The sequence below is a fragment of the Aquarana catesbeiana genome, linkage group LG02 (genome assembly GCF_042186555.1).
Source record: "Aquarana catesbeiana isolate 2022-GZ linkage group LG02, ASM4218655v1, whole genome shotgun sequence".
Lineage (NCBI taxonomy): Eukaryota > Metazoa > Chordata > Amphibia > Anura > Ranidae > Aquarana > Aquarana catesbeiana.
Window position 1 is genome coordinate 335629071 of NC_133325.1, and position 27764 is coordinate 335656834.

At 41.2% G+C, this 27764-nt stretch overlaps 1 protein-coding gene across 2 annotated transcripts in view; it reads right to left on the bottom strand.

Annotated features, from left to right (window-relative positions):
* CFAP47 (cilia and flagella associated protein 47) overlaps window positions 1-27764 on the bottom strand; it is a 769322-nt gene that overhangs the window by 384722 nt on the left and 356836 nt on the right. For both annotated transcript variants that reach the window (XM_073614843.1, XM_073614844.1), the window contains exons 42-44: window positions 27417-27472; window positions 19854-19999; window positions 9430-9538 (exon numbers count right to left, since the gene is read on the bottom strand). In XM_073614843.1, coding sequence (XP_073470944.1) covers window positions 9430-9538; window positions 19854-19999; window positions 27417-27472 — 311 coding nt within the window. The remainder of the gene's footprint in view (window positions 1-9429; window positions 9539-19853; window positions 20000-27416; window positions 27473-27764) is intronic.

Sequence of the window (27764 nt, forward strand, 5' to 3'; positions counted from 1 at the left end):
ATGAAACTAGTAGGGCGGAGTCTATGTCCAACTATACCATGTTATTTTGATCTTGATCTGCAGATTTTTATGTAGGAACTTGTATTCATGTGATACACTGTATTCGACCTGTGGTAACTTTAATAGTATTTTGTCAATAAAACCACCATGGTTTTACACTATGTGGTGACTTTCTGCCCTTTTTGCATACATTTCATGAGAGAAAGTGGAAAACCAGCACTACCGGCCCTGACGTTATCCTCCTTCATACCCAATGGATTAATCCTTTATGGTTTGTGAATCCATGTTAGATTAGGCTCGTATAACGTGGCGTCTAGATATCCGGTAAGGGTACATCTTGTATTACCATGGTGGAAGGTGCACTTGGGTGTATGGTCTTTCATCATCTTTGGACACGTTTGCAACAACTTCATCACATTTAGTCCTATATGGACACCTTTACAGACTGATCATTGTCACTTATAATTTATATGCATTTATCACTACTTACATAGTGCAGCAATTGTTGTTTTATATCTATTTTACACAAAATTGGGTTCTATAATTCTTGGTTGAGTTAAAATAGTTGACAGATCTCTGCATCCACACGAGTGATCTGGATGCAGGGGGCAGGTGGCTTCCCCACCAGAATACATAGATCAGCATTGCAGCCATTGGCTGCATGTGCTGATTGCTGGTTTTCCAGCATGACTGGTTGACAGAATTTGGTCATTTGACCAGCTTCTGTTGAACAGAGAGGAGTACACAGGTACCGAAAGTCTTTCCGTATGTGTGTACCTGGCTTTAGAGATAGTTGGTAACAAGGTTAACTGCTAACAATTAGCAGAGACAGCAAGCACAGGAAGATATCAACTCACAAGGTTCCTTCAGGATTTGTTTGCATTTATTAAATAGATATAACAAAATGCAGGCTGATAAAAAAAATACAGATTCCCCCATCCACAGATGGACGGAGGAATCCTTTTGCTGTACTATTGTATTCTGACAGCGGGGATTTCTCTGCTGTCAGAATACACTAATCAGTGCTGCAGCTGATTGGCTACATGGGCTGCTCAAATGAAAAAAATTCTGTTTAATAGAAGCAGATCATTAAATCAAATTCTCTCGGGCAGGAATGGCCATAGAGGGATCAAAATTCACCTGGTCCTTGGTGAACTGCTCAATTTTACATCAGTCTATGGCCAGTCTAACTTTGAGGTGTGAGGATGCTTTGGTCTAAATGTGAGCGGCCAAAGGGAATGGTCTATTATATACCAACGATATTCTATGTGATAAGGCATGCAAATAGACTCTGTGGCTTATCACAGAATGTTTTGGGCCAAGGTAATTATCTAGACAAGAGGATCTAACTTTACCTTTGGAGATCCTGTGTAACCTCTGCATATGTAAATTTCCCTCCAAAAAGGCTTTGCATTAACCACTTAAGGACAGAGCCTCGTTTTGAGATTTGGTGTTTACAAGTTAAAATCAGGTTTTTTTGCTAGAACTTTACTTAGAACCCCCAAACATTAAATATATTTGTTTCTAAAACCCTAGAGAATAAAATGGCGGTCGTTGCAATACTTTTTGTCACACCGTATTTGCGCAGAGGTCTTACAAGTGCACTTTTTTTGGAAAAAAATACACTTTTTTTAATTAAAAAATAAGACAACATTAAAGTTAGCCCAATTTTTTTATAATGTGAAAGATAATGTTATGCTGAGTAAATTGATACCCAACATCACGCTTCAAAATTGTGCCCACTCGCGGAATGGCTACAAACTTTCCCCCCTTAAAAATCTCCATAGGCGACATTAAAAAAATTCTACAGGTTGCATGTTTTGAGTTAAAGAGGAGGTCTAGGGCTAGAATTATTGCTCTCGCTCTAACAATCGGGGTGATACCTCACATGTGTGGTTTTAACACCACTTCTGCATGCGAGCTCGGCAGGACGGGACGTGTTAACATTTTTATTTATTTTTTCTTATTTATTTTACTTTTTATTTTTTTACACTGTTCTTTAAAAAAAATTGGCACTTTTATTCCTATTACAATGAATGTAAACATCCCTTGTAATAGAAAAAAAGCATGACAGGACCTCTTAAATATGAGATCTGGGGTCAAAAAGACCTCAGATCTCATATTTACACTAAAATGCAATAAAAAATAAAAAAAAATGTCGTTTGAAAAAAATGATTTAAAAAAAATCCCTTTAAGAGCTATGGGCGGAAGGGATGTTTTGACGTCCCTTCCGCCCTGCAATGGTATGGAGCCGAGCAGGGGCCATCTTCCCCTCAGTCAGCTCCATACCACAGACCAGGAAGGATCTGATTGCCTCTGCCGCTACCAAGGACTTCGGTAAGAGGCGGAGGGCGGTGGAGGGCACCGGAGTGCGGCGGGAGGGGGTGGCCCTCTCCCGCCACTAATAAAAGTGATCTCACGGTGAATCCGCCACAGGGACCACTTTTAACTGAAAGCCGACTGCCCGCTGAAGAAGAGGATGCCGGGGTCATGGCAGCTATCTGCTGCCATAACAACGATATTCCTCTTCAAACAGCCGAAGTATAACGACGGCGGACGGTCGGCAAGTGGTTAAAGGGTTTTGAGTTCTGCTAACTAAAGGGTAATGAAAATTGTCCAATCTGGAAAGGATAAGTTAGATTTGAATAGATGGGTAAGATAGGCCAATCAATCGGTATTGCTCCAGAGAGAGCTCTATATTAAGTCAGACCCTTGAGGGGATAGGAAGATATATCCCCAAAAGGGCCTTCACCTGGTAAATATGGGATATTTAATTGGCACTTACATATAAATAAACATGTTTGTCTTCAAAACTTTAGGCAAAATGTTTTTCCTTTTGGATAGCGTAAACCCAGGCCAGTTTATTTTTTACCATCTGTGTCCTATTGCAGAGATTTTCCTTCACTTCCTGTCCCATAGCCAAAACGGGGAGTGGGAGGAAATCCCTGCAAAATACATTTCTGGGGACAAACAAAAATTTGGGATTGTTTTTTACTTTTGCTTTCAATGATAATGGTAAATGGGACAAATAAATGGGAACAGAGACAGCAATAAAAACTGGCAGTTGTTTCAATCCATTTCTACTCTGTCCAAAACGAAAAAAGAAGTTTGCCTTTAGTTGTACTTTAAGTTTTTTCCATTTTACTATTTGTATGTTATTACTATATTAAAGCATGCTTAATAATTAATTTGCTTAAATAAAAAAAATTACAAAAAAATAAAAAACCTGTAAATTGATTAGTGGTTTGTTAGAGTTAGACCTTTTTTTCATTTATTAAGACATTTCTGGTTCTGCATTGATACTTTCTTTCATGTATATCAGATGTTAAAGTATATAGATTTTGGGTAATTATATGGCCCAACATGAAAGTAAGGGGTCTAAACTATAGTTGATCCTCTTTTAAACAAACTGATCCACTCAATATTATGTAATGACACTCACACTAATTATTTAACTCTTTCACTGCCAGGTCCGTACGCCGTACGGATGTACAGAAGTGCCTGCATGTGGCCAGGTCAGTACAGCATACAGACCTCATTTCTCCCTCTCCTATAAGCTCATGGTCACTTCAATGACCATAAGCTTATATCAGAATTGTTCAGCAGACACTGCTGAACAATTCTATAACTCTGATCAGCAGATAACAACCGGCTACCTCCCTACCGACAACCGGCCACCTCCCTGTCCCCTGCCTTTCTACCCCCGTCGTAACCCCTCCATTTAAAATTGCCCCCCCCCACTCTCCTCTCCCCTTCACCCCCCTTCTTCCCCCCAGCATTGATTACCCCCCTCCACCCGATCTGACCCCCCCTGCATACCTGCTCCCTGCAGCCACCATCATTAGCCGGCATCCCTCCTCTTCCACTCCCGCCGGCTTCAGGTGCTGCATAGGGCTTGGGGGGGTCCAGATGTGTCCCTCCACCAGTCAGATCACCCAGTCAGGGCCAACTGCACCCACACCCCTGATCCGTGGCCGCTCTGAGCCGCATCTCTCTTTCTCATCCCTCTGGCTGCAGCTTCTCCCTGCACAGATCTCCTATGATCTGTCTGGCTGGGGATTGCGGTGGGGGGGAGGGGGGGAGCTGTGCGGGTGGGGGTGAAGTTGGTGCTTGGGGAGCTTTAGTAAACATGTGTTTACTAAGATCCCCCCAGTAGAAGAGAGGGCACATTCAACGATCACTACTGATCACTACTATGTTCCCACTGACAGCTCATATATTGTAACCACAAGTGTAATGCCCATACACATGGTTGGATTTTCCAATGGAAAATGTTCGATGGGAGCTTGTTGTTGGAAATTCTGACCGTGTGTAGGCTCCATCGGACATTTTTCATCGGAATTTCGGTCACACATTTGAGAAACTGGTTCTTAAATTTTCCGACAACAAAATCCGTTGACAAATTCCGATCATGTGTACACAATTCCGACGCACAAAGTTCCACGCTTGCTCGGAATCAAGCAGAAAAGCCGCACTGGCTATTGAACTTAATTTTTTTTCGGCTCGTCGTACGTGTTGTACATCACCGCATTCTACACGTTCTGAATTTCCGACGAGATTTGTGCGACTGTGTGTATGCAAGACAAGTTTGAGTCAACATCCATCGGAAAAAAATCCATGGATCTTGTTGTCGGAATGTCCGATAGTGTGTACGCGGAATTAGAATGTATCAGACTGTCATTTTCTGAATGAATGGAATCACTATACAGATTCTCATTCATTCCAGTAAAGTGATACAGTGAAAAAGATTATCTTCAGTCCCTTTCTGCCTCAAAAAAAGAGATATGAGGGTCTGCTTAGACCTCTGATATCTCACCAAAGACCCCCCCCCCCCCCAAAAAAAAAAAAATGACAAAAAAAATTGTAAAAAGTCAATAATAAAAAAAAACACAAACATAGTAAGACCCCCCCAGGTCTGCACGCACTCACCCCTCCACAATGACGCCCCCCCCGCACTCACCCCTCCACGGATACCTCAGCTTCTCCTCCCGGCCAAACCGGTCCATCCTGATTGGCCAGGAGGAGAACCCGGAAGACGATAGCAAATATTAATTCGCTATTGTCACAACTCACAAGTGGGTCGCGGTCCCCCCCACGGGGGGAGATGGTGGGTTCGGGGTGCAATGCTATGCACCCGAGCCCAATCTTTTTCAAGCCAATTAGAGCCTCAGGCTCTAATCATGTGGCTTGTCTGCTGATCCCCGCTGAGCAGGTGGATGACAGGTCCATGTCCGCTCCGCTGATGCAGAGCGGACACGAACACAGCTCGCTATTCTCTATGGGACGGTTGGATGGAAAAGGATCACCTGTTCATTTCCATCGGATGCTATCCAATCCGATCTGCTAGATGGATGGGGAATGGAATCCCCATCCTTCTGTTTTTAGCGGACTGGATCAGATGAAGGTGTGTGTAAACGGACACATGTCCATTTACATCAGTCTCTCCATAGAGAACAATGGGTGGTCCGATTGGGCCTGCCTGAAAAACGGACAGGCAGACCCGATCGGTGTGCTTGTGTGAAAGCGGCCTAAACAGGGCATACACAGCGTACCTTTACAGGAATGTACAGGTGTTCCGTGTATCTCTGTCCAGGCAGTCCCATTGATGTCATTTGGGATGTAGCAACTGCACGAACAGAGCCGTTGCTCAGAATTTTACATTCATGTAGGTCCGCATGCATGTCCCTGAGCTCACACTGTCTGATTAGGGTCATGTACCCACACCCACATGGATGTCAGATTGGGAACAGCAGCTGTGCAGCCGTTGCATCCCACTTGACATAAATGGGACTGCCTGTATGGGGTACATGGAACACCTGTGCATCCCTGTGCGAGTAAACATGCCCCCCCCATGGGCGTACACTTTAGTATGCCACATGTGAACGAGGCTTTAGTACTAATTTAGCAGGAATTTTGTAAGTTACGTTGTGTTTTTGCAATATTAATGATTTTAGTGTATTTTTTGTGAAAATAGCGATATGATGAACATTTGCGCAATTATTGCGGGGTCCAAAAAATCTGTAGCACTTTTTCTTATTCTACTGGCCATGTGCTTTTAGAAAATGTCTAGTTTGAGGGGTCTTTTCAAATTCTGAAAGCTGAAAGTGAAAAATGAAAACCTCCAGATTTTTTGAGAAATTTTGGGGTATGTTAGATTTTCACCATTTTGCAAAAAGGTGCAATTTAAAATTTACAAATTTGTTAGCTACATACAGGTTAAGCTTTTATATTTAGTAGGGATTTAGCAGGAATTTTGTAAAATTAACTGTTGTTTTTATCTGGTAATAATGGTTTAAGTATATTTTTGCCAATATATTGGTTCGATAAACATTTGCGCGAATACCGTGGGGTCTAAAAAATCAACAGCACCTTATTTTTATTCTAGAGGTCATATGCTTTCAGAAAATATATGGTTTTGGGGGTCTTTCACAAATTCTGAAAGCTGTAAGTGAAAAATGAAAAGCTTCAGATTTTTTGAGAAATTTGGATATTTACACTTTTGCATCTGTTTAATTATCACCATTTCGCAAAAAGGCGCAATTTATAGATTAAAATATTTGTTATTTAATCACTCAATACAGGTTAAGCTTTTATATTTAGTAGGCATTTTGTAAAATTTGTTGTGTTTTTATCTGCTAATAATGGTTTTAGTGTATTATTTGCAAATATATTGGTTTGATAAACATTTGCACAAATACCGTGGGGTCTAAAAAATCAGTAGCAACTTCTTTTTATTCTACTGATCATGTTCTTTCAGAAAATATATTTTGGGGGGTCTTTCACAAATTCTGAAAGCTATAAGTGAAAAATAAAAAATAAAGGAAAAATTGCAAAAAATTGTCTGGCCACCTGAGTGTACAAAATGGAGCACAGGGCCTGGCAACGAAAGGGCTAAACAAAGGACAAATGTTATGCCCTTTATTGTAAAAATAAATGTAAGAGTTATTTTTAAAAGCTTAACGTTATTGTTCAATATTTTTGTACAGTATATCCAAACTTGATATTTCATACACTCATAACGATGGTGATTTTCATCTGGCACAAAGACAATGCAATCATTTGCATTTAGCAGCTCAATTATTGTATGCCCTCATATTCCATAATCTTACAGAAAAAAAAATCCAATTTCTTTGCAGTTTTTGCTATCATACAATTATACATATCTATTAAAAGTAAAGAATGTGTGTTGACACAGCTGCCTTTAAATTGGCATATCTGAATATACTAGTATAGTTGATGAGCAGAATAATAGCACTTTCATCACAGTTCAACTATTTAAAAGCTTTTCTCATTAAAAGATCTGAGCTTCAAATAATTATTTCAGTGGGATCGTTAAAAAAAAAAAATAACCTTGGTGGAATTTCAACAACTGGCCCATTGGCCATTTTTGAAACATTCATTTTTTGACATAGGCAGTATAATATAATTAGCATACACTGAATAGCTTAATTAACTTCAGAAGGGTTATATAAAAATGTGAAATTAATTAAATTTACCAATTTGTTACATTTGATTTTTGTGTTGTACATATTTCTAAAAATGTTCATGTCTGAGTGCAATGTCTTTATAATTTTTTAGCACAAGCAACAACAAACAAGGAGGTTTTGCTACTCTAGAAAACGCAGTCCTTTTGGCACGACTGCTCAGCTCCAGGATGCAGCTGCAGCTTGCAGCTTCAGGTCTTGGAAAAAAATTCAGAAACTGATCAATGTGGCTCCTGAAAACACCAGAATGAGCCAATCATTTTAATCTGAGATAAAGTTTTCATACTGTGAAGCTAAACAAAAAATAGCATAAATCAAATGATACATGCACCAACTCCAACAAGAGGCTGGATAGGGTAAATAATCATCTATATCTTTTAGAACCTTTACTTAAAATGTGTGTATCTGTAAAGCCAAGCTTTTTAGATGCCTTACTCTTTGTTTCAAAGTTCACCTAGCTTGGTGATAAAAACTTCTAATGGCCATTTTTTATCTAGAAACAAAATTTATTTTTTTATAATGTTTTATATGATTTACAAAAATATTTAAGCCCTTCCCGCCCAGCCTATAGTAGAATGACGACTGGGCGGTGGTTCAGTTATCCTGACTGGACATCATATGATGTCTTTCAGAATAGCAGCCAGCGCACGTCCGTGGGGCACGCAGAGCAGCAATCGGTGGTGTAGCATGCCAGTCTGACACACCACAACACCGATCTCAGTATAGAGCCTTTGACAGAGGCTCTTTACCATGTGATCAGCCACGTCCAATCACGGCTGATCACATTGTAAACAGGAAAAGACGTTTATCGGCTTTACCTCAATTGCGTCTGACAGATGTGAGTAGCAGAGAGCCGATCGGCAGCTCTCCTGACAGGGGGGGTCTGTGCTGATTGATTATTAGTGCAGCCCTCCCCGAGGATGCCACCAGGACCACAAGGGATGCCCACAATGGATGGCCATAGGTATGCCACTCTGGACCACCAGGGATGACAGTCAGTGCCCAGACAGGTGCCCAGACAGATGCCAATCAGTGCCCAGACAGATGCCATCAGCAATGCCAGACATTTCCATCAGTGATGCATATCAGTGTCCATAAGTGCTACCCATCAGTGCCCATTGGTGCCACCTATCAGTGCCCATCAGTGCCTCTCATAAGTGCCCATCATTGCAGCCAGTGACCAACAGTGCCACCTATGAGTGCCCATCAGTTCCACCTATCAATGTCCATCAGTGCCGCCTATCAGTGCCCATCAGTGCTGCCTATCAGTGCCCATCATCAGCGGCCATCATCAGTGGCCGACGGTGCCACCTATCAGTGCCCATCAGTGCAGCCAATCAGTGCCCATCAGTGCCAAATATGAGTGCCCATCAGTGCCACCTATCAATGTCCATCAGTGCCGCCTATCAGTGCCCATCAGTGCTGCCTATCAGTGCCCATCATCAGTGCTTATCAGTGCCACCTCATCAGTGCCGCCTTATCAGTGCCCATCAGTGCAGCCTCATCAGCGCCTGTCAGTGAAGGAGAAAATTTACTTATTTACAAAATTTTATAACAGAGACAAAGAAAAACTTTTTTTTTTCAAAATGTTGGTTTTGTTTAGCAAGAAAAAAAAATGCAGAGGTGATCAAATGCCACCAAGAGAAAGCTTGGTTTGTGGGAACAAAATGATAAAAATGTTGTTCGGGTATAGTGTAGCATTGTCATTTAAAATGACAGCTCTAAAAGATGAAAATTGGCTTGGGCAGGAAGGGGGGAGAGTGCCTGGTATTGAAGTGGTTAAAAAAAAGAGTTGGTTGGCAATGAAGGCAGCTAGCCATGATGTTTTAGGGAGAAATGAACTAAAACAGTGAAAGAGATAATGAAACAGCTAAAGTAAAATATTTTAATTAAATAAACAGATTGTGCATTGAAATAAATTAATATAAGCTGAAAAATATACAACCTGAAAGTGAAGTACTGGGTTGAAAAACATTTGGACTGTCAACAGGAAGAAGTGATGAAGGCAAGGGTGGAGTTCCAGTTCCCTCAATCACATATACAAAGTCACCAATCTGTAAAAAATGGAGCAATAAGAAATTGGAATAACAGCAACTGCTAAACATAAATAAATATAGTCAAACTCTGTGCAAGCCACTCTAGTTCCTCCACCCCAAACTTGCTCAATGTCTTTATGGACCTTGTTTGTGCACTCATACGCAGTCGGATTGGGACAGGAAGGGGCTATTCCCAAACTGTTCCCACAAAGTTGGGAGCATGAAATTGTCCAAAATGTCTTGGTATGCTGAGGGCTTAAGTGTTCCCATTACTGGAACTAAGGGGCTAAGCCTAACCCCTGAAAAACAACCCCATACCATAATCCCCCCTCCACCAAATGATTTGGACCACCGCACAAAGCAAGGTCCATAAAGACATGGATGAGCGAGTTTGGGGTGGAGGAACTTGACTTACCTGCATAGAGTCCTGGCTTCAACCAGATAGAACATTTTTGGGATGCATTAGAACGGAGACTGCGAGCCAGGCTCTCGTCTAACATTAGTGCCTGACCTCACAAATGCACTTCTGGAAGAATGGTCAAACATTCCCATAAACACACTCCTAAACCTTGTGGACAGCTTTCGCATAAGAGTTGAAGCCGTTATAGTTGCAAAAGGTAGGCCAACTCAATATACAACCCTACAGTCTAAGACTGGGATGCCATTAAAGTTCATGTGCGTGTAAAGGCAGGCGCCCCAATACTTTTGACAATATAGTATATGTGTTCTATACATGTGCAAGAATAGTGCTGTGTGTGTGTGTGTGTGTATATAAATTTTAGTAGTGTTTTTAGTGAATTTCAATTTTTTTTTTGAAAAACGCTGTGCGATATCTTACTGCTTATTCGGATGTGGTAAGACCTGCTTTGTGAATGGAGCCTAGCTGTATTATAAAACGCCTGTGCTGCTATTCCTCCCTTAAATATGTAAATCTAAACCCAGTAGCCAGCTTGCACTATCGTATGGTTCACACATACAGTATATCTTTATAGCTAGGCTCCATTCACAAAGCAGGTCTTACCACCTCCGAATATGCAGTAAGATATCGCACAGCGTTTTTCAAAAAAAAAAAATGAAATTCACAAAAAACACTACTAAAATACGGTATTTTATGAAGTGCTGCAGTATTTTAGTAGTGAAACCTTGCTGTAATTTAACGCCCGCTGACAGCTGTATGTAAAGAAAAGAATTGCCGGCATTTAAAAATTGTGGAAAAAAACACATGGGGTCCACTCAATTTCCATACCAGACCCTTCTGGTTTTTGACAAAGGTTTTTAACAAGTCCTTTATTAGAAAATGACAAAAACATTTTTTTCCCAGGTGTAGATCCAACTTCAATCACAATGAACGATGGCCGCGGACCCGAAAAAGAAAAAAGCCCAGCTCCTGATGAAGGCTGTAATTTGTATTTTTTTAAATAAAGGACTTGTCCAAAACTCCTGTTGTGTTTTCATTCACTTTTACCATTTCTTTTTTTTGGTGAATTAGGAGGGCTACTATGTACCCCATGCTCATTCACATGGGGGGAGGCCAAGATCTGGGGTCCCCTTGTTAAAGGGGGTTTCCAGATTTCGATAAGCCCCCTGCCTGCAGATCCCCACAACCACCAGCCAGGGTTGTGGGAAAGAGGCCCTTGCCTTTATCAACATGGGCAAAATGTTGGGGACATGTGGCCTGGTATGGTTCAGGAGGGGGGGGGTGCATGCCCGCCCCTTTCCTGGTCTGACGGCCTGCATGCCCGGATAAGGGTCTGGTTTGTATTTCAGGGTGGCCCCATGCCTTTTTTTTACATTTTGGCATGGGGGTTCCCCTCAAAATCCATACCAAACCTGAAGAGCCTGGTATAGATTGGGTGAGGGACCCCACGCAATTTTTTTCAGGGAATTTTAAATGCCGGTAGTTCTTTTCTTTACATTAAGCTGTCAGAGGGAACCCCGCTAACAGCTGAAAACTCATCAATTGTTACAGACACAGTGACCGCCCTCTCCATAAGAACCATGTTGTTTACTGGATGACGGCTCTTTAACCATTGCATGCCGGGACCACTAGTTATATACCGCATGCATTTTTAAAATATATTTCCTTTTGAGAATTGACTTTAACACCTGTTTTATTCAGTGTTCACCAAGCATTTTTGCTTTATGTGGTAAATACCGTATAAAGCATTGGTGAATTGACATTTTCAGGATTACATGCTGTATTTGGGAACACCCAAATACTGCATGGAATCTGCTTTTGTGAATGGAGCCCAGTATTATAGAATATTCAGGAGACATTTGGGATGTCCAAAAGCTGTCCAACTGAGGGATGGGCAAGGCAGCAAGCAAAATGCTTATAGGCCCATTACATGAAACAACTGGGGACGGCCTACCTCCTTAAAGAGGACACCCAGCTGCCCAATACTGAAAAAGCCCAAGAAGCAGTCACCAATCTAGCAGAGTATGCCTAGACAGGAAAGGGTGAAAAACAAAGACTATAGGCTTGAGCCATCAAGACCATGGATCTGGCCACCGAGAAATGGTGGAGCAAAAAGCTGGTTCCCATATGGTATGACAAATAGAGAGTCTACCTTATGTATTGAAACAGTGGCTATGAGGCAGACTCATACAGCACAGACAACATCACAACAATGAAGGAAAATATCTTTCTGATGTACTGGAACTGGACAGTGGGATGGAAGAACAATGTCTTGGTAAAGATTAAAAGCAGTAAACCACCTTCAGAAAGAAAGAAGCTCTATGCCTAAAGACTACCTTGTCTCTACATAAGACCAGAAAAGCTTCTTTACAAGACAAGGCTTCCAGTTTAGACACACACCTCACAAAGGTGATGGCAACAAGGCAAAGAACCATTTAAGAGTGGAAGGGGGAAACTCAATAACAGGTTCAATGGGCACACTTTGAAGTGCCAAGAGAACCAAATTTGGTTTCCATGTAAAGACATGTAAATGTACAGGGGTAGCCACGAGGGACCCTGAGCAAAAGTCTTAACTAAAACAGTGTTCTGGCTGAAATTTGAATTTTTGGATAAAAATACCCCTTTAATACTCATGCTTAGTGTATTACAGTAAAGCTATGCTGTATACTAAGGTATATTTAGTCCCAGAAGACCGTGGCCATCTCCTGTGAGGGCATCTGAAGGCGGATAGTAACTCTTCCTGTATTCGGTGCATGCTGGCTACCCAGCATGCATCTACCGATCTCACGCATGTGCTGTGCATCACGAGCAGTATAGGCCAGGTTTCCATAGCAAATAACGTGATACTATGACTCAGTAATGCCTATTGCCTCCTGGGATTGATGACACACATATCCCAGGAGTCAATGCAAAGCCGGAAATGACACGCATGGCCGCGGCTGCACAAAAACAAAATGCCAATTCGTTACAAGCGTACAGTTTAGTGCTGGATGGTGAGGAGTACAAAATGTGGGTGGAACTCCGCTTTAAGGAATGAGAGGATAGCTGTTTCTGAAACAGGAATCACTAAATCTGATCCTTGTTGGTACTTAACAGCAATTTATAGTCTGCTCTGGGATGAACATTTATTTCCTGGTAACAAGCAAAATACCGTATTTATCAGCGTATAACACGCACATGGGTGCGTGTTATACGCTGATCCCCGCCGATCCCCCCCGCGGATTGTGAGCGGAGCGAGACCGGCCGCCGATATGCATACATAGCCAAGTATACTTGGCTAGGCTCGGCTAGTTCTGCTCACAGTCATGCCCAATCCCGCCCTATGATGGACATAATACAGGGACTGGGCGTGACTGTGAGCGGAGCTAGCCGAACCTAGCCGAGTACACTTGGCTATGTATGTATATGGGCGGAGCTCGGCTCCACTCACAGTCATGCTCAGTCCCGCCATTGGACCTGTGTTATGTCCATCATAGGGCGGGACTGAGCGGGACTATGAGAGGAGCCGAGATACACAGGACCGGCTCTGTGTATCTCGGTGGCGCCATTTTCAAACTGCAGTGACACTGACAAGTCACTGCAGTTTATTTGCAGCCTGGGCAAGGCTGCAAATGTCACTGACAAGGCTGCAAATGGACACTTGCAAGGCTGCGAGGCTGCAAATGACACTGGCAAGGCTGCAAATGACACTGGCAAGGCTGCAAAGGCTGCAAATGACACTGACAAGGCTGCAAATGACACTGGACAAGCATGCAGATGGACGCTGTGCAAGGCTGCAGATGGACACTGATAAGGCTGCATTGATGGGCATTTAAATGTAAGTTTTTTTCCTTAAAAATTTTTTTTCTTAAAATCGCCTCCTAAACTTGGGGTGCGTGTTATATGCCGGCGCGTGTTATGTGCCGATAAATACAGTAAGTCTTTCATATGTGATAGACTGTCTGGAGTGGACTTGTTTGTAGCATTGTCGGAATAAACCAATTCAGGAACGCCTCTACACCTTTAAGACCTGTTCTTCAAAAAGTATGATGTTAAAGCCCGCAACCATGAAGCAGGGTGGAAAATGAGTCCTTGGGACAAAAAACCCTGATACATACATGCATTAAACAATAATTTTACAAATGGTACTTTGTATTTTAAATTAAGGCCTCTTCTCTGCATGGGCCAGTTTATGCAAAAAAAATGAACTTAGCCTTCTCAATGGAGAAAATACATTCATCCTCCTAGAACACTAGCAAAAAACTGAGGCATGCTGGAAGTAGGAGTGATTATACCAAGCTGATCAGTGTTTTGTCAGTGTCCAAATCCTCTTGTAGACAGTAGTATAACCCAAATGTCTCCAAATTATGTGTTCCTCAATTAATAAGAAAGACATTGTACTTTTTGGTAATTACTGTAAAATGTTTTTCTTCATTGGAAGACACGGAATTTTGCTTTACGCCCAGTGAAAGAAAGGGAAATAGATTTTGTTGATTTGTGATAAAAGGACTACATTAACACAATAATAATAGAAATATTAATATTAATCATAAATAATACTGTTATAAAATAGGCTTTATGTAAACATGCTAACTCAAGGGGTGTTCATGAAGGCAGAATAGGCAATATAAAGCATACAGTGCTTATTATAGCAAAGAGTATCAGCTGCAGTGGTTAGGATGAGTGGATACGTGTGCACAAAATCAGTATTCCCTATATGGCAGAATTTTTTAGATCTCTATGAAGGCATTTACAGTCAAAGCCAGCTGGGCCACACACACATAGCTAGATGTGCACTTATGTATCGCCATCCTTAAACACAAAATATATTTTTTTTAATGTTAATGAATTTTACTCTCTTCTCATAGGCTGTGACTGACAACAGCAGGAGTCAATGGCTGCTGCCTCCATGTCAAGTGAAGAGAGAGAGAGAGAGAGTGGAGAGGGCCACTGCTCTCGGGCACAGCGCTGGATCGAGATCGGGCTCAGGTATGTATGAGTGGGGGCTGGGGGGGAGCTGCACACAGTAGGTTTTTATCCTTAATGCAGAGAATGCAATAAGGTACAGTAAAAAAAAACCTTCTACCTTTACAACCACTTTAAAGCAAAGGAAACAAAAGGCAAATCAAAGCAATATGCAAAGTGCAGTACTTCATATGAACCTGTTTGTCTGCTGTGGGCTATTGCAGTTTATCATAATTATGATTATCTGGCATAATAATAACAGGTATATATAGAGTTTAGCAGCCTGCTATGAAAATGCTAATCTGCAATGACTGTGCTTAAGGGTAGTTTACCATAAAATTAAAAGGTTAAACTTTCAGCTAATGAAAAGGGTATAGAAAACAATCCATATTGTTATTTATTGATCATCTGTAATCATGATCACATTTAGTAAACACAGAATACTATTAGCTTGGATTTAACTCCCAATCTACCTAATTAAATCCTGGACGCTTTTTTTTACATTGCTTCGATTAAGCTGTTTTTCCAAGATGTTTCCCCTTTTAACTTAAGTGTGTATAAAGTGACAGAAACCCTCTGAATAATTATTGCTAGCTTTCAATCTTATCAGAAAGTTTTATGTTATTTTAGAATGTTTTAAATTAAGTCAGTTCCTTTAATGCACAGATCATACCATATACATTTCCTGCTAAACAACTGCATCTATTGTAGCTATAAATCTAGAATTACACTGTGTCTGTGTATCTATGGAAAATAAATCCTTAAAGAATAACAATTCTTTTGAAAAAAAAAAAAAAAAAAAACATTGAATGGCTCCCTCCATGCTGTCTATACCCCCTCATCTTTAGGATCAGTGGGCAACCTTGGGTAGGAGCTATGACATATGCTGTGTGGGACATTCAATACACTCCAAGCAGGTGGGCCACGTGTTAATTTGCAAACTCTGCCTTTTCTCCATGGGCCCTAATGGGAACGATTAACCAAAAAGTTTTTCACCAGCACACCTATCTATGTCAAGACCACCTTTATTAATTACATAAAGATAGTGACATTTTTGCTTACCTGTAAATTCCAAATCATAGTAGTGGTCTTACAAAGCTGTAGACGTAGAAGAAGCTTGATGTCAGAAAGCTCAGGATAATCTAACCGTTCTGGTGGAGTGAGAACTGGGGATACCTTATTCTTGAGAGTATACCATAAGGTCTTGTAATAAAATGTCTTATCTACCTAGCAATAGAAGACTTAGAGGCAAAAAAGTGTCTTTGATGAGACCCAGTTAGCAAAATAAAAAAAATATATTTTTTGTTTTCTTTAATAAAGGCTGTGGCTGTCAGTAAACCCTGACAGCTATGACCACATCCAGACAATGGACAGTAATTTCTTAGGGGTAGCTTGGAGCAAGGCACAAAGAAGGAAGGACAATGTCATCATTAAGGTGGAAGAATAAGACCACCTTGGGTAGAAAGAAAGGTCTTGGAAGAAAGACCACTATAAATCAGGAAAGTCTCTTTGCATGATAGAGCCGCTAATTCAGAAACATATCTGACACATGTGATAGGCATCAAGAAGGCCACTGTGCAGGAAATAACACCAAAATGGGAGTTCCCTAATAGGTTCAAATGGTGGTTCTGCAGAGCAGAAAGAATCAAATTCAGATCCTAATGAAGCACATGGTTCTGTAATGGGGGCCTGATTCGTAAGACACCTTAAATAAAGGTTCTAACAAAGAAAAAAAATACCAGAGGCTTCCGGAAGATGATTCAGTGGGAATAGGATGGACAAGGTCAAAACCTATTACTTAAGAGTAATTAAGGCCTAATTCTGGTCAAGTCCCAACTGTAGCAAGGCCAGAATGTGAGATACAGAGTATCTTCAAACCAGGAAAAATATGATTTCCAGGTACAGTAGTATATTTTTCATAAAGTGGCTTTGCCAGCTATGACTACGTTAGAAATGACAGCCAGCACAGACATACCCCTTTCAATCAAGACCTGGGTTTCAACAGTCAATATGTTAAAGCCAGTGACTTAGAAGTAAGCCGGAACAAGTGGCCTTGAGAAAGTAGGCCTAGACTCTTTGGAGGAGGCCTTGGGGCATCACCCATATGTTTTTGAGTGTGTCTGTGTACCTCTTCTGTGCCAGTTCAGTGCAATGAAAATCACAGATTTTTTCTCTTCCCCTAATTTGCAGGACAATTAAGGAATAATTTGCTCTGCAGGAAAGGCATATATTAGCCAGAATGGAGTCAGTGTATTACCATGGCATCCAATGTCAGTGCTAGAGGATCCTTGGTTCTGTCCACAAACAGGGGTAAATTGTTGTTCAACCTGGAGCCCAGGATGTCCACATTTGGAGTCTTCCATCTCTGACATTGATGACTGAAGATGTCAGGATGAAGGAACCATTTCCATGGTTCAGGTGGTGATGGCTGAGGAAATTCAGCAGCCAATGGTCCACTCCCAGACTGTGAACAACAGAGATTGCTGGACACTGGTTCTGCTCCAAGGAAAGAATCAGATTTACTTCCCTTAAAGGATAACTCAATTTTCATGGACTAAAAAATAGCAAATAAAACAAAAAATAATATAGCATATGCAATTGCTACAGAAGTCATATTGTAATTGAATGATATTGAAAATGACCTTTTCTACTTAATCTGCAGTGCTGTGATTTTTTTGTATAATGCAATACAATGCAATATGGCAATCTTGAGGTGTTCTGTACACAGATGGTTTACAGAACAAACCCCCCCCCCCCCCCACACACACACACACGCACATATGTTCCTGCTGGTGTTATTGGCTTACTGGTTTTCCCAGAAGTCTGCACTAAGATACAAGTCAGATTTTGGCATCCCCTTCAGCAACCCCTGCAACAAAAAAGTAACTTTTGATAAGATACTCACAAAGGAGAATCATATCTAAAGGAATGCAGACCCTGGCAATTCCCTGATGCCAGAAAAATTTCCACTCCTGCTATCCAAAGACCAGCCCCCCTAAAGTCTGAAGCACAAAAAACTGTCCCTTTGTTTAGAAATTTTGGAGACCCCTGCTCTAGAAGGACCAGAATGATCACTCCCTGAGACAAGAGATAGTTCAGCACAGTCTGCAATCTGACTGCCCTTTGGCAGGTTTTGACTAGTTCTAAAGAAGAAAACAGTGAAGGGGTAGAGTTTAAAAACTCTATTTTGCATCATATTGAAACTACCCATTGAACCATAGATACGATAAAAGGATTCAAACTTTAATAGACACCCCCCCCATGCTCTTAAAAATAAAGGCATCACTCCCTGCATTGTGAAGAAGGTGGTGGACTATTCAAGTCTTGCCTCAAAAGGAAGGGCTGAATTATGGCTTCAAATGTGAAGCCTAGTGAGAGCAATGGGGCACTCTTCATTTAGAGGAAGTAGAATGCCGCGTACACACGGTCGGACTTTTCGTCTACAAAAGTCCGACAGCCTGTCCGACAGACTTCCGGCGGACTTTCGGCGGACTTGCAGCAGACTTTCTAACGAACGGACTTGCCTACACACGACCACACAAAAGTCCGACGGATTCGTACGTGATGACGTACACCGGACTAAAATAAGGAAGTTCATAGCCAGTAGCCAATAGCGGCCCTAGCATGGGTTTTTGTCCGTCGGACTAGCACACAGACGAGCGGATTTCGGGGTCCGTCGTAGTTACGACGTAAAGATTTGAAGCATGTTTCAAATCTAAAGTCCGTCGGATTTGAGGCTGAAAAAGTCTGCTGAAAGTCCGGAGAAGCCCACACATGATCGGATTACCAGCCAGCTTTAGTCCGTCGGCGTCCGTTGGACTTTTGTAGACGAAAAGTCCGACCGTGTGTACGCGGCATAAGTCTCGGTTTAAGAACCCTCCATTATAGAAGAAGGTCCTTTCCTTCTGTGACCTCTTTTATGAACTTGTCAAGTGCATCACCAAAGAGACATCCTCCTTCAAAGGACATACAAGTGAGGAGTCTTTTACAGGCAGCTTCAGCTGTCCAGGCTATTAACCATAATATTCTGTGCATTAACAGAAATGACAGTCATTCTTGAAATTTGTGTCATGACTTGTTCTAGGGCAGTGATGGCAAACCTTGGCACCCCAGATGTTTTGGAACTACATTTCCCATGATGCTCATGCACTCTGCAGTGTAGTTGAGAATCAAGGGAAATGTAGCTCCACAACATCTGAGGTGCCAAGGTTCGCCATCACTGTTCTAGGACATCAACACTGAAAAGTATTGGCGAAGACAATATTTGTAAGTGTTCTGACAGGTCCTGCATTGCAAAATCCTGCAAATAGCTACTTTCCCTATTTCAGTTAGCTGCAGTTTGACACCGTAGGTTTTGAAGCTACAGCCGGTTGCAGAGCTAGGCCTGCAAGATTAAAGAGAGCCTTACCTATATCTATACTAAAAAAGGGGTTCTATACTAAAAAAGAGTTTAAAACATGCATTGTGTGAGTGTGTGTTTCTGGTAGATAAACAGATACCTCTCTGTACTTTAGGGTCTTTAAAGGAATATAACATGGGAAAATGTGCATTTACAGTATTGCAGATATGTGATGCATAGTTTTTTTTTTCTTTGATAAACACTTTATTGCATAGCAAAGTAACCTATAAAACACTATGAATTATTTATTCGCTTTAAGCTAGAGCTGAAATCTTTGTTCAGATTAGACATCGGTTTGAAATGTCCCCATCCCATAGGCTGTAATTATGCTAGTGGAAAATATAGTAACCGAAAAAGTCTACCTTATTTTTATTTTATTTTAAGTCAAACACAAAGACCTCACAGGCATTTTAACTGACCTTTTTTATCAGTGTGATGCCGAGTCTCTTGTACCCTGTGTTCCCTAGGCAACTGCTTTGTTGCTTTCCTGTATTTACACATCTGCATCTTCAAGTAATCTACTTCATCCAGCCAAATAGGTACTACACAGTAAAGGTACATTTACCACTTACCTCTCCATTGGTGAAAATAACTGTGCAGTAGCGTTTACCGAGATCAAATGGAAGAAAATTAAATTGCAAGTTTGTTGAAATGCCTTCTTTTAGCAAAATAGAATTTGCTGGACAAAAGAACTGATGTAATAGGGAGAACTGGAATTCTGTAAGCATAAAAAAACACATAAAAACACTTAAAAAGCACACATTTTACAATAGCTTTCAAAATATAGCCTATACCGTATATTTGCTATAGATATAGCATAAGCCTAAGGCATCCAGCAATATCTGATGCACTGCTGGAGAGACTGGAGAGCTTAAAAAAATGACATACAGATGGATGCCTAATGCTTTGTATCCTCTGTATTTACATTTCACACTAGCTAGAATCTTCCTAATAATTTAATTACATTACTGCACTAGCATATCAAGTAGTCATGCTGTCAAAAGTGTCAGCAATAATGTCAGCTACAAACATTATCTCCGGCTTCTCACAGGAGGTTACAAATGATTCACCAGAGTAGTAATATGAAATGAGTTTTCCATGGCAAAATACATTTGGACTACAGATCAAGCAGTGGGATGATCACCCTCAGTTGCATAAATTCTCTAGACAACTTGAGTCTATCCCATCACATATAACAGGTCTCATGAGCTGTCAGAATTCAACCCTAAAGAAGAACTTCAGTGAAGACAAACATCATCAGCAAACTAATTTCAGTTTATGTCCACCCCCAGACATAATCTATTTCTTTGTATACAATGTGAGCTCTAGATGTCTCCAGTGCACAAAGGTTCCATGATGCTTAAAAGTCATTGGTCTTTTACAGGTTTGCTTTGTGTGTTTGGGAACATAGTGACCATGGTCCAGCTTATATACAGAGATTCAGTAATTTAACCCTTTCATGACTAAGCCTATTTTTGACATTTGGTGTTAAAATCCGTATTTTTTGCTAGAAAATTACTTAGAACCCCCAAACATTATATATATATATATTTCTTAGCAGAGAATCTAGAGAATAAAATGGCGAATGTTGCAATATTTTATATCACATGGTATTTGTGCAGCGGTGTTTTAAACGCAACTTTTTGGGAAAAGGGATACTTTCATGAATTTAAATAAAACAAACAGTAAAGTTAGCCCAATTTTTTTGTATAATGTAAAAGATGATGTTACGCCAAGTAAATAGATACCAAACATGTCACACTTTATAATTGCATGCACTCGTGGAATGGCGACAAACTACGGTACCTAAAAATCTCCATAGGCGACGCTTTAAATTTTTTTTTACAGTTACCAGGTTAGATTTACGGAGGAGGTCTAGTGCTAAAATTATTGCTCTCGCTCTGACGATCGCGGTGATACCTCACATGATACCTCCTTTGCACTTCAAAGTATTCAGATCGCCATTTTCTGCGATTCTGAATACTGTATATTTTTTTTAAACCAGCGCCACTGGCAGCCGAGTAAACTGGAAAAGATGTCATGACGTCGCTTCCGTGTTTACAATTAGGAGGCAGGAACGAAGCTGCTTACAGCTTCGTTCCAGTCTGCCCCTAGCCACCGGAGGCAGTGGATTGTGGAACGGGAGGCCCGGTAAAAGCGGTGGGAGGCGGCGGGAGGGGGAGACGTCCCCTCCCGCTCCACCGGTAGCCACATAGGTTGTTATACCTGGAAAACTGATTGCCGGCTCTAAAAAACAGTAACGGGATGATGCCTGCAGCTGCGGGGATCATCCCGGTATAACCCCCGAAAGCCGAGTACGCACATCTGCATACGCTCGGCGGGAAGGGGTTAAAGAGTAACTAAACTTTAGTACAATGTCATATATTGCAGCTTATCAGTCCTTATTAGTTTTTATTTTTCAGGCTAAGAAAGTTTTCAGAAAGTATAAAGAATACCTGCTGATCTTGTCAGAAATGCAGTGTCCTTCCTTGTCCCTTCCTGCGAGATAAACTGAAAGTATTATCTTCCTTCTCTAAACTGCAAAGATATTTGTGTGTGGGGGTAGCGCATTATAGAATTCCTACCCTAAGGAGGTACCATCCCCTAAAGAACAACTATTGAAATACAAAAATATCTGGGACTTTACCTCCTTGGGTATAATAAACACTAATCAGAAAATTATTATAAAAAAATACACTTTTATTGAGACATTGAAAAATCTTAAAAAGGTTTGTTTAAAAACATATCTGTAAAGCCATCGTCCAGGGTAAAGTTTGTCCTGGCCTTGGGATCTAATTTACTGGGCTAATGCGTTTCGCAGGATAACCCTCTTCATCAGGGCCTCAGATCCTGTTACATAATACTGTAGTAATATATAGAAAACGTGTAAGAAAAACAATCACTGAACAACATATTACATCACTTAATATGTGGCATATTATCTCAAAGACATTTTAACAGATAATAATCATGAAAAGTCATATCCATTATGAATACTCACAGGAGGGGTGAAAATGATCTTTAAATAGCAGTATAACTGAAGACTATCACATTGGGGGATAATTATTTTTATAGTATAAATACTTGACAGTGGTAGCAATAAAAAAGTAGTGGTCACCTGTGAAATAATACATGGTATGTTGGTGATAGGTAGCCTGTCTGGCTCATGGGGAATCCTTCTAAATCCTCAAAGAAATGCTACATCGAACAATTTCCACTGACACAAATCAAGACATTAAAAGAGAGAGTACACCAAAATATGAGTGACTTAGAAGGGAGGGGGGAGGGGGGAGGGGAAGGGGGGGAGGAAAGGGGAGAGGAAAAGAGGGGGGATAAGGAAGGAGGGAGGGGGGTAGGAATGCGGGAGGGGGGAAGAAACAAGAGAAAAAGGGGGGAAGGTTAAGAGGGGGAAGGTGAAGAAGTAGGGGAGAGAGGGGGAAAGTAATAGACTGGAGGCGCATGAAAAAGGGGGAGAATGAAAGGGAGACAGAGGGGGAAGGAAAAGGGGGGAGAAAAGAAGAAAAAAAGTGAAATTAAAAAAGAAGACTGGGAGTGCAGGAAAAGGGGGGGAGGGGAAGCAAGGGAAAGGTGAACAAAAATATGAAATATAGATGGAAACCATTAGATGCTGGGTGTACTTTTACATTAATGGACTAAACAGCCAGGTGTTTCAGGAATGAGGAGAAAATAGGGAGCGAGGAACCCAAGATAGGAACAGATAATCTTGTTCTAAATACACTTCTCAATGCTGGATAAGCGATATATAGAACAAACATCTAAGAATACAGTGTTTAATGGATGCTGTCGCATCCATCAAGGGTTGGATGATCTAAATTAATTAAATTTGAATAAACAGGGCATATTAAGGGGATAGTAAGTCGCCTGCACCACCCCATTACCTGCATCTTGGTATTGTGGCTCTTGTCCAGCAAGGCATGTATTAGAATGGCAGACTGCAATGCCTCACACTGAGGCCAGGTTTATATATATATATAATGTGGGGTCATGTACAATTGAGAGGAGGGGTGTTCCATGAGGCCGCTAACAATGCCCGGGCAGGATTCCAGGGCTGGCCTTGAGGGCTTGGCTAATCTCCCCAGCATGTATACCGGGGGTAGGGGCGGGCTCATTTCCCCAGTATGTATCCCGATTTTGAATGGGGTGGCACTAAGGAGCATGCATAGCTCCCCACGGACTAGACAGGCTACCTATCACCAACATACCATGTATTATTTCACAGGTGACCACTACTTTTTTATTGCTACAACTGTCAAGTATTTATACTATAAAGATAATTATTTCCCAATGTTTTAGTCTTTAAATATACTATACATTTAAAAGATTTATTTCACCCCTCCTGTGAGTATTCATAATGGATATGGCTTTTCATATTATCTGTGAAAATGTCTTTGAGATAATATGCCACATAAACATATGTTGTTCAGTTATTGTTGTTTTACACATTTTCTATATATTACTACAGTATTATGTAATAGGATCTGAGGCCCTGACTAAACCGGTTATCCCGCGATATGCGTTGGCTCAGTAAATCGGATCCCAAGGCCAGAACAAACATCACCCTGGATGATGGCTTTACGGATATGTTTTCAAACAAACCTTTTTAAGATTTAAGACATTTTTTTGCAGGTCAGGGAGAATCATTGAATTATAAGGCAGCTCACAAGCGCCCTGCAGATCATTGAGAACTACAAGCTGTCTGCTTCATTGGCAGACAGGACTTGTAGTGCATTCATTCACAGAACTCTGTGAATAAATAAAGCAGCTGTGTGGGCGGAGGCCCGCACAGCAGGGTTGTTTCTAAATTGTATAATCAAAAAGCTATTCTCCTGCGCTTGGGTATTAGGCTTGGAGGTGTATGATTTGAATAATCTTCTTCCATGCCAGCGGCCTTGCTGTCCCCCTCAGGGCAATGGGTATCCTTAAGACTGTAAAATAATAGCAAGAGAAGGGCGCACTGACTTAGCGCGTTACTAAAAAAAATTTTTTTTTCAAGTTATAAACAATTGTTATACTCACATACGGTGTGTTTAGGCATATCATAGCATAGCAAATGAGAACGATTGCCTTCAGGTCTGATGTGATAAATCAGTGGTGTGGGAAGACCAGGTGGCGTCTGTAATGGCTTAGACCCCTTTTACACTGGGGTGCTTTTCAGGCATTTTAGCGCTAAAAATAGCGCCTGTAAAGCGCCACTCAAGCCACCCCAGTGTGAAAGCCCTCAGGCTTTCACACTGGGGCAGTGCACTTGCAGGACGGGAAAAAAATTCCTGCAAACAGCATCTTTGGGGCGGTGAAGGAACGTTGCTCCCAAAACGCCCTGCCCATTGAAATGAATGGTGCGGCAGCGCCACAACACGGGTGATATTAACCCTCTCTTTGGCCACTAGCAGGAGTTAAAAGCTTCCCTCTAGTGGCTGAAAAGTGTCGCTATAACAGTGGTAAAGCGCCACTAAAACTAGCGGCGCTTTACCGCTAACGTTGGCACCGCCGCAGTGTGAAAGTACCCTTAATGCTAGCGCGTTTCGAGGGAGAACCCTCTTCCTTAGAGCCAAAGTGATGTATGACTAATCTCTCTTAGCAGTACACATATATACACATATCAAACAACGTCCACCTAGAGTGACTCCACCCCCTCAGAAAATTGGGGGGTGTGGAGATAATAACAACAGACATCTCTATACAGTTCCTCTTATTGCAAAAAACTGGTTGCCAGCACATATGCATAACAGTACAGTTGCATTCCTCTCAAACCATTTGCTTATCTGACTATAAAAAAGGCACACAGTGTGTGTATGAGCCAGTCTAATGTATATTACATGAATGATTGCTTATAAATCAGATCTGATGCTTGCCAGGTCTCACTTGAGTGTCCTCACCTGGTGGTCCATCTGTCAGGGGAAGGGGAAAGCCCTTCATCGGTAGAGTACCCAAAATAAAAACCCACTTAAATGGTGGGTACTGGGACACATGCCAAACTGCCGAAACCCAGAAGTGTGGGTGGATGCGCGCCCCACCCTCTACTTCCGCCACCTGCTGTGTCACTTCCGGTGACACCGTATCCGGTCCTTTCCTAATAGGACGCCGCACCCTGCACTGTCCGGCTATGAGAGCCACTGGTAAATGTGTGGAACGGGCACCACAGGGACTAAGAAACCCTAGGGGGTCAAAGTGAATAAGTTGTGCATAGGACTCTTATGCATATTTCCGACAACACCACAATAAAACTGACATACAAATGACTCTCCATAGAATTCTGTCATACTAACATGAACATATGTGCCTGTACAAACAACATATAAAAAATATATATAAAATAGGGGAAATCATGACTGTTGCAGTACACACCAACATGAACACATATACCTGTGTTTGCGCAACATACATGTACACATATGCACGTTTATATGTACCCACATACACACATTCATACACATCTGTATTCATGTATAGAGAGCTGTACGCATAAGCATGCATACGCATCAACACACCGATACACACCTACCCTCATCAACACTGTAATGCACACAGCCCTATGTCTGCATGCGTGCATGTTTGTGTCTTTGATTTGATGTAATGTATTTAGGAATGTATCACTTCTCATTAGGATATTGGGCAAGAGGCGTCATCCATAACCAAAGTACGTGGGAGTGGTCCCACTCCTTTTGACAATGTTAAGCTATTGGCTTCCATGTATTGTATTGTATTAGTTATATACACATATGTGTATACATATTATGGAGTAAGGACATGCCCCATTTGACACTAAGGACTAATTGACAATTGGAGTATGCGTTGCTCAATAATGATTGTTAGGTCGGTATTTAGCACAAAATGCATGTGACCAAAAGTATCAGGTGTTTTACTAGTTCAAACAGGGGCCAGACATACAAACTGAATGTGGAGATGCACTTAACTATAAGAAATGAAGATCAATGGCTACCCATAAGGGGGTCCACCGGGCTAAGTTGTCATCCTTGGGTTTTAATCAACTGTAGGGGCAAAATATAGGACTATACTACAGTGTGTAGTTCTATCACCTTGTTAAGGCCTTTCGGGGCAAGAGATCCTAAGAAAATAATCCAAAAGGCCTCTCTTGTACAAAGTTTTGGTATTTCTTGCCACTGTCTAGGTCATTCGTTATGGCCTCTATCCCAAAGACCCTCAATCTTTCTGTGCTTACAGTGTGAACATCTGTGAAGTGTCAAGGAAGTAATTCCCCTTTTGGTTTGAAATACTGCTTTTGTGCTCTCCTATTCTTATGCTTAGAGGATGTGATGTGCGTCCAACATATAGAAGCCTACAAGGGCATAATAGGCCATATATTACAAAGAATGTGCCACAGTTAATAAACTGCTTAATGCGTCTTTCCATCCGTACCCATCACTTCCTTCTTCCGATGACACATGAAGGCGCATATTCCACAGTTACTGATGCCGCATCTATAGTTACCTTTCAGATCGAAGACTGTGGTCCAGAGGTTGTTCAGGCCTTTTGTTTTCACTTTTGGTAATGAGCTAGGTCAGTGCACCCTTCTCTTGCTATTAAATTCTGACAGCGGGTGTAGAAGAGGATCCCTCATCTGCTGTCACAATGGGGCATCTGGGGGTACGGGCAGGCTCTTCGGTAACATGATACATGTTACACCCCGAATACGAGTGTAACGTGTAACATGCTGCTAAAAGGGGAGCTTAGCTTTTAAATAAGCATTTGTCGGTTGGCTTATTGTACCACTTAGTAGTGCTGTTTGGCACTGGTAACCACATCTTAGTGCATGCTAGAAAACCAAGAAATCACAAATTACATTTAAAGGCAAATATGGTTTATACAGTATAACAAAAAAAGAATTGATATTTCTTCTAAATTTATCTATAGGAGTTTAATTGTATAATCACACAGTTTGCCCTCATTCGTTAAGAAGTCAGCACAATACATTTATTATAGAATGGCAATTCATTTGATTAAATATGTACCATTGCAAGCATATAGTGCTGTGCATTTTTGAGAATTGTGGCTTTGGTTTAATGTAATAAAGGCTGCTTTACAGTTTGCAAAAAGTTTTTTTTTTTTATAGAAAATGCAAATGGTTATTCATATTTGGGGGAAGCACATTGTACCTTGATTATTTGTGTCACATATCACCCCGGGACGATCATTCTCCATAGCACGGTCACTGAAAGAAAAATGTATTACTATAGACTTATTATTTGTTTTTTAATATACAGTATATAAAACAATCATATTTGTTACTTGCCAACCAATCGGCCATATGTTGTTTTAAAAAAATCCAGGCTTCCCTGTTTCTACATGGATCTATAGTTCATACAAATCACAGTTTTGGCTAAAGTTTGTTCTGAATTTTAGCAGGTTCTTCATGCAGATGTAAATATAATGCCCTGTACACACGGTCGGATTTTCCGACGGAGAAAGTGCGATCAGATTGTGTTGTCAGAATCGTGTGTGGG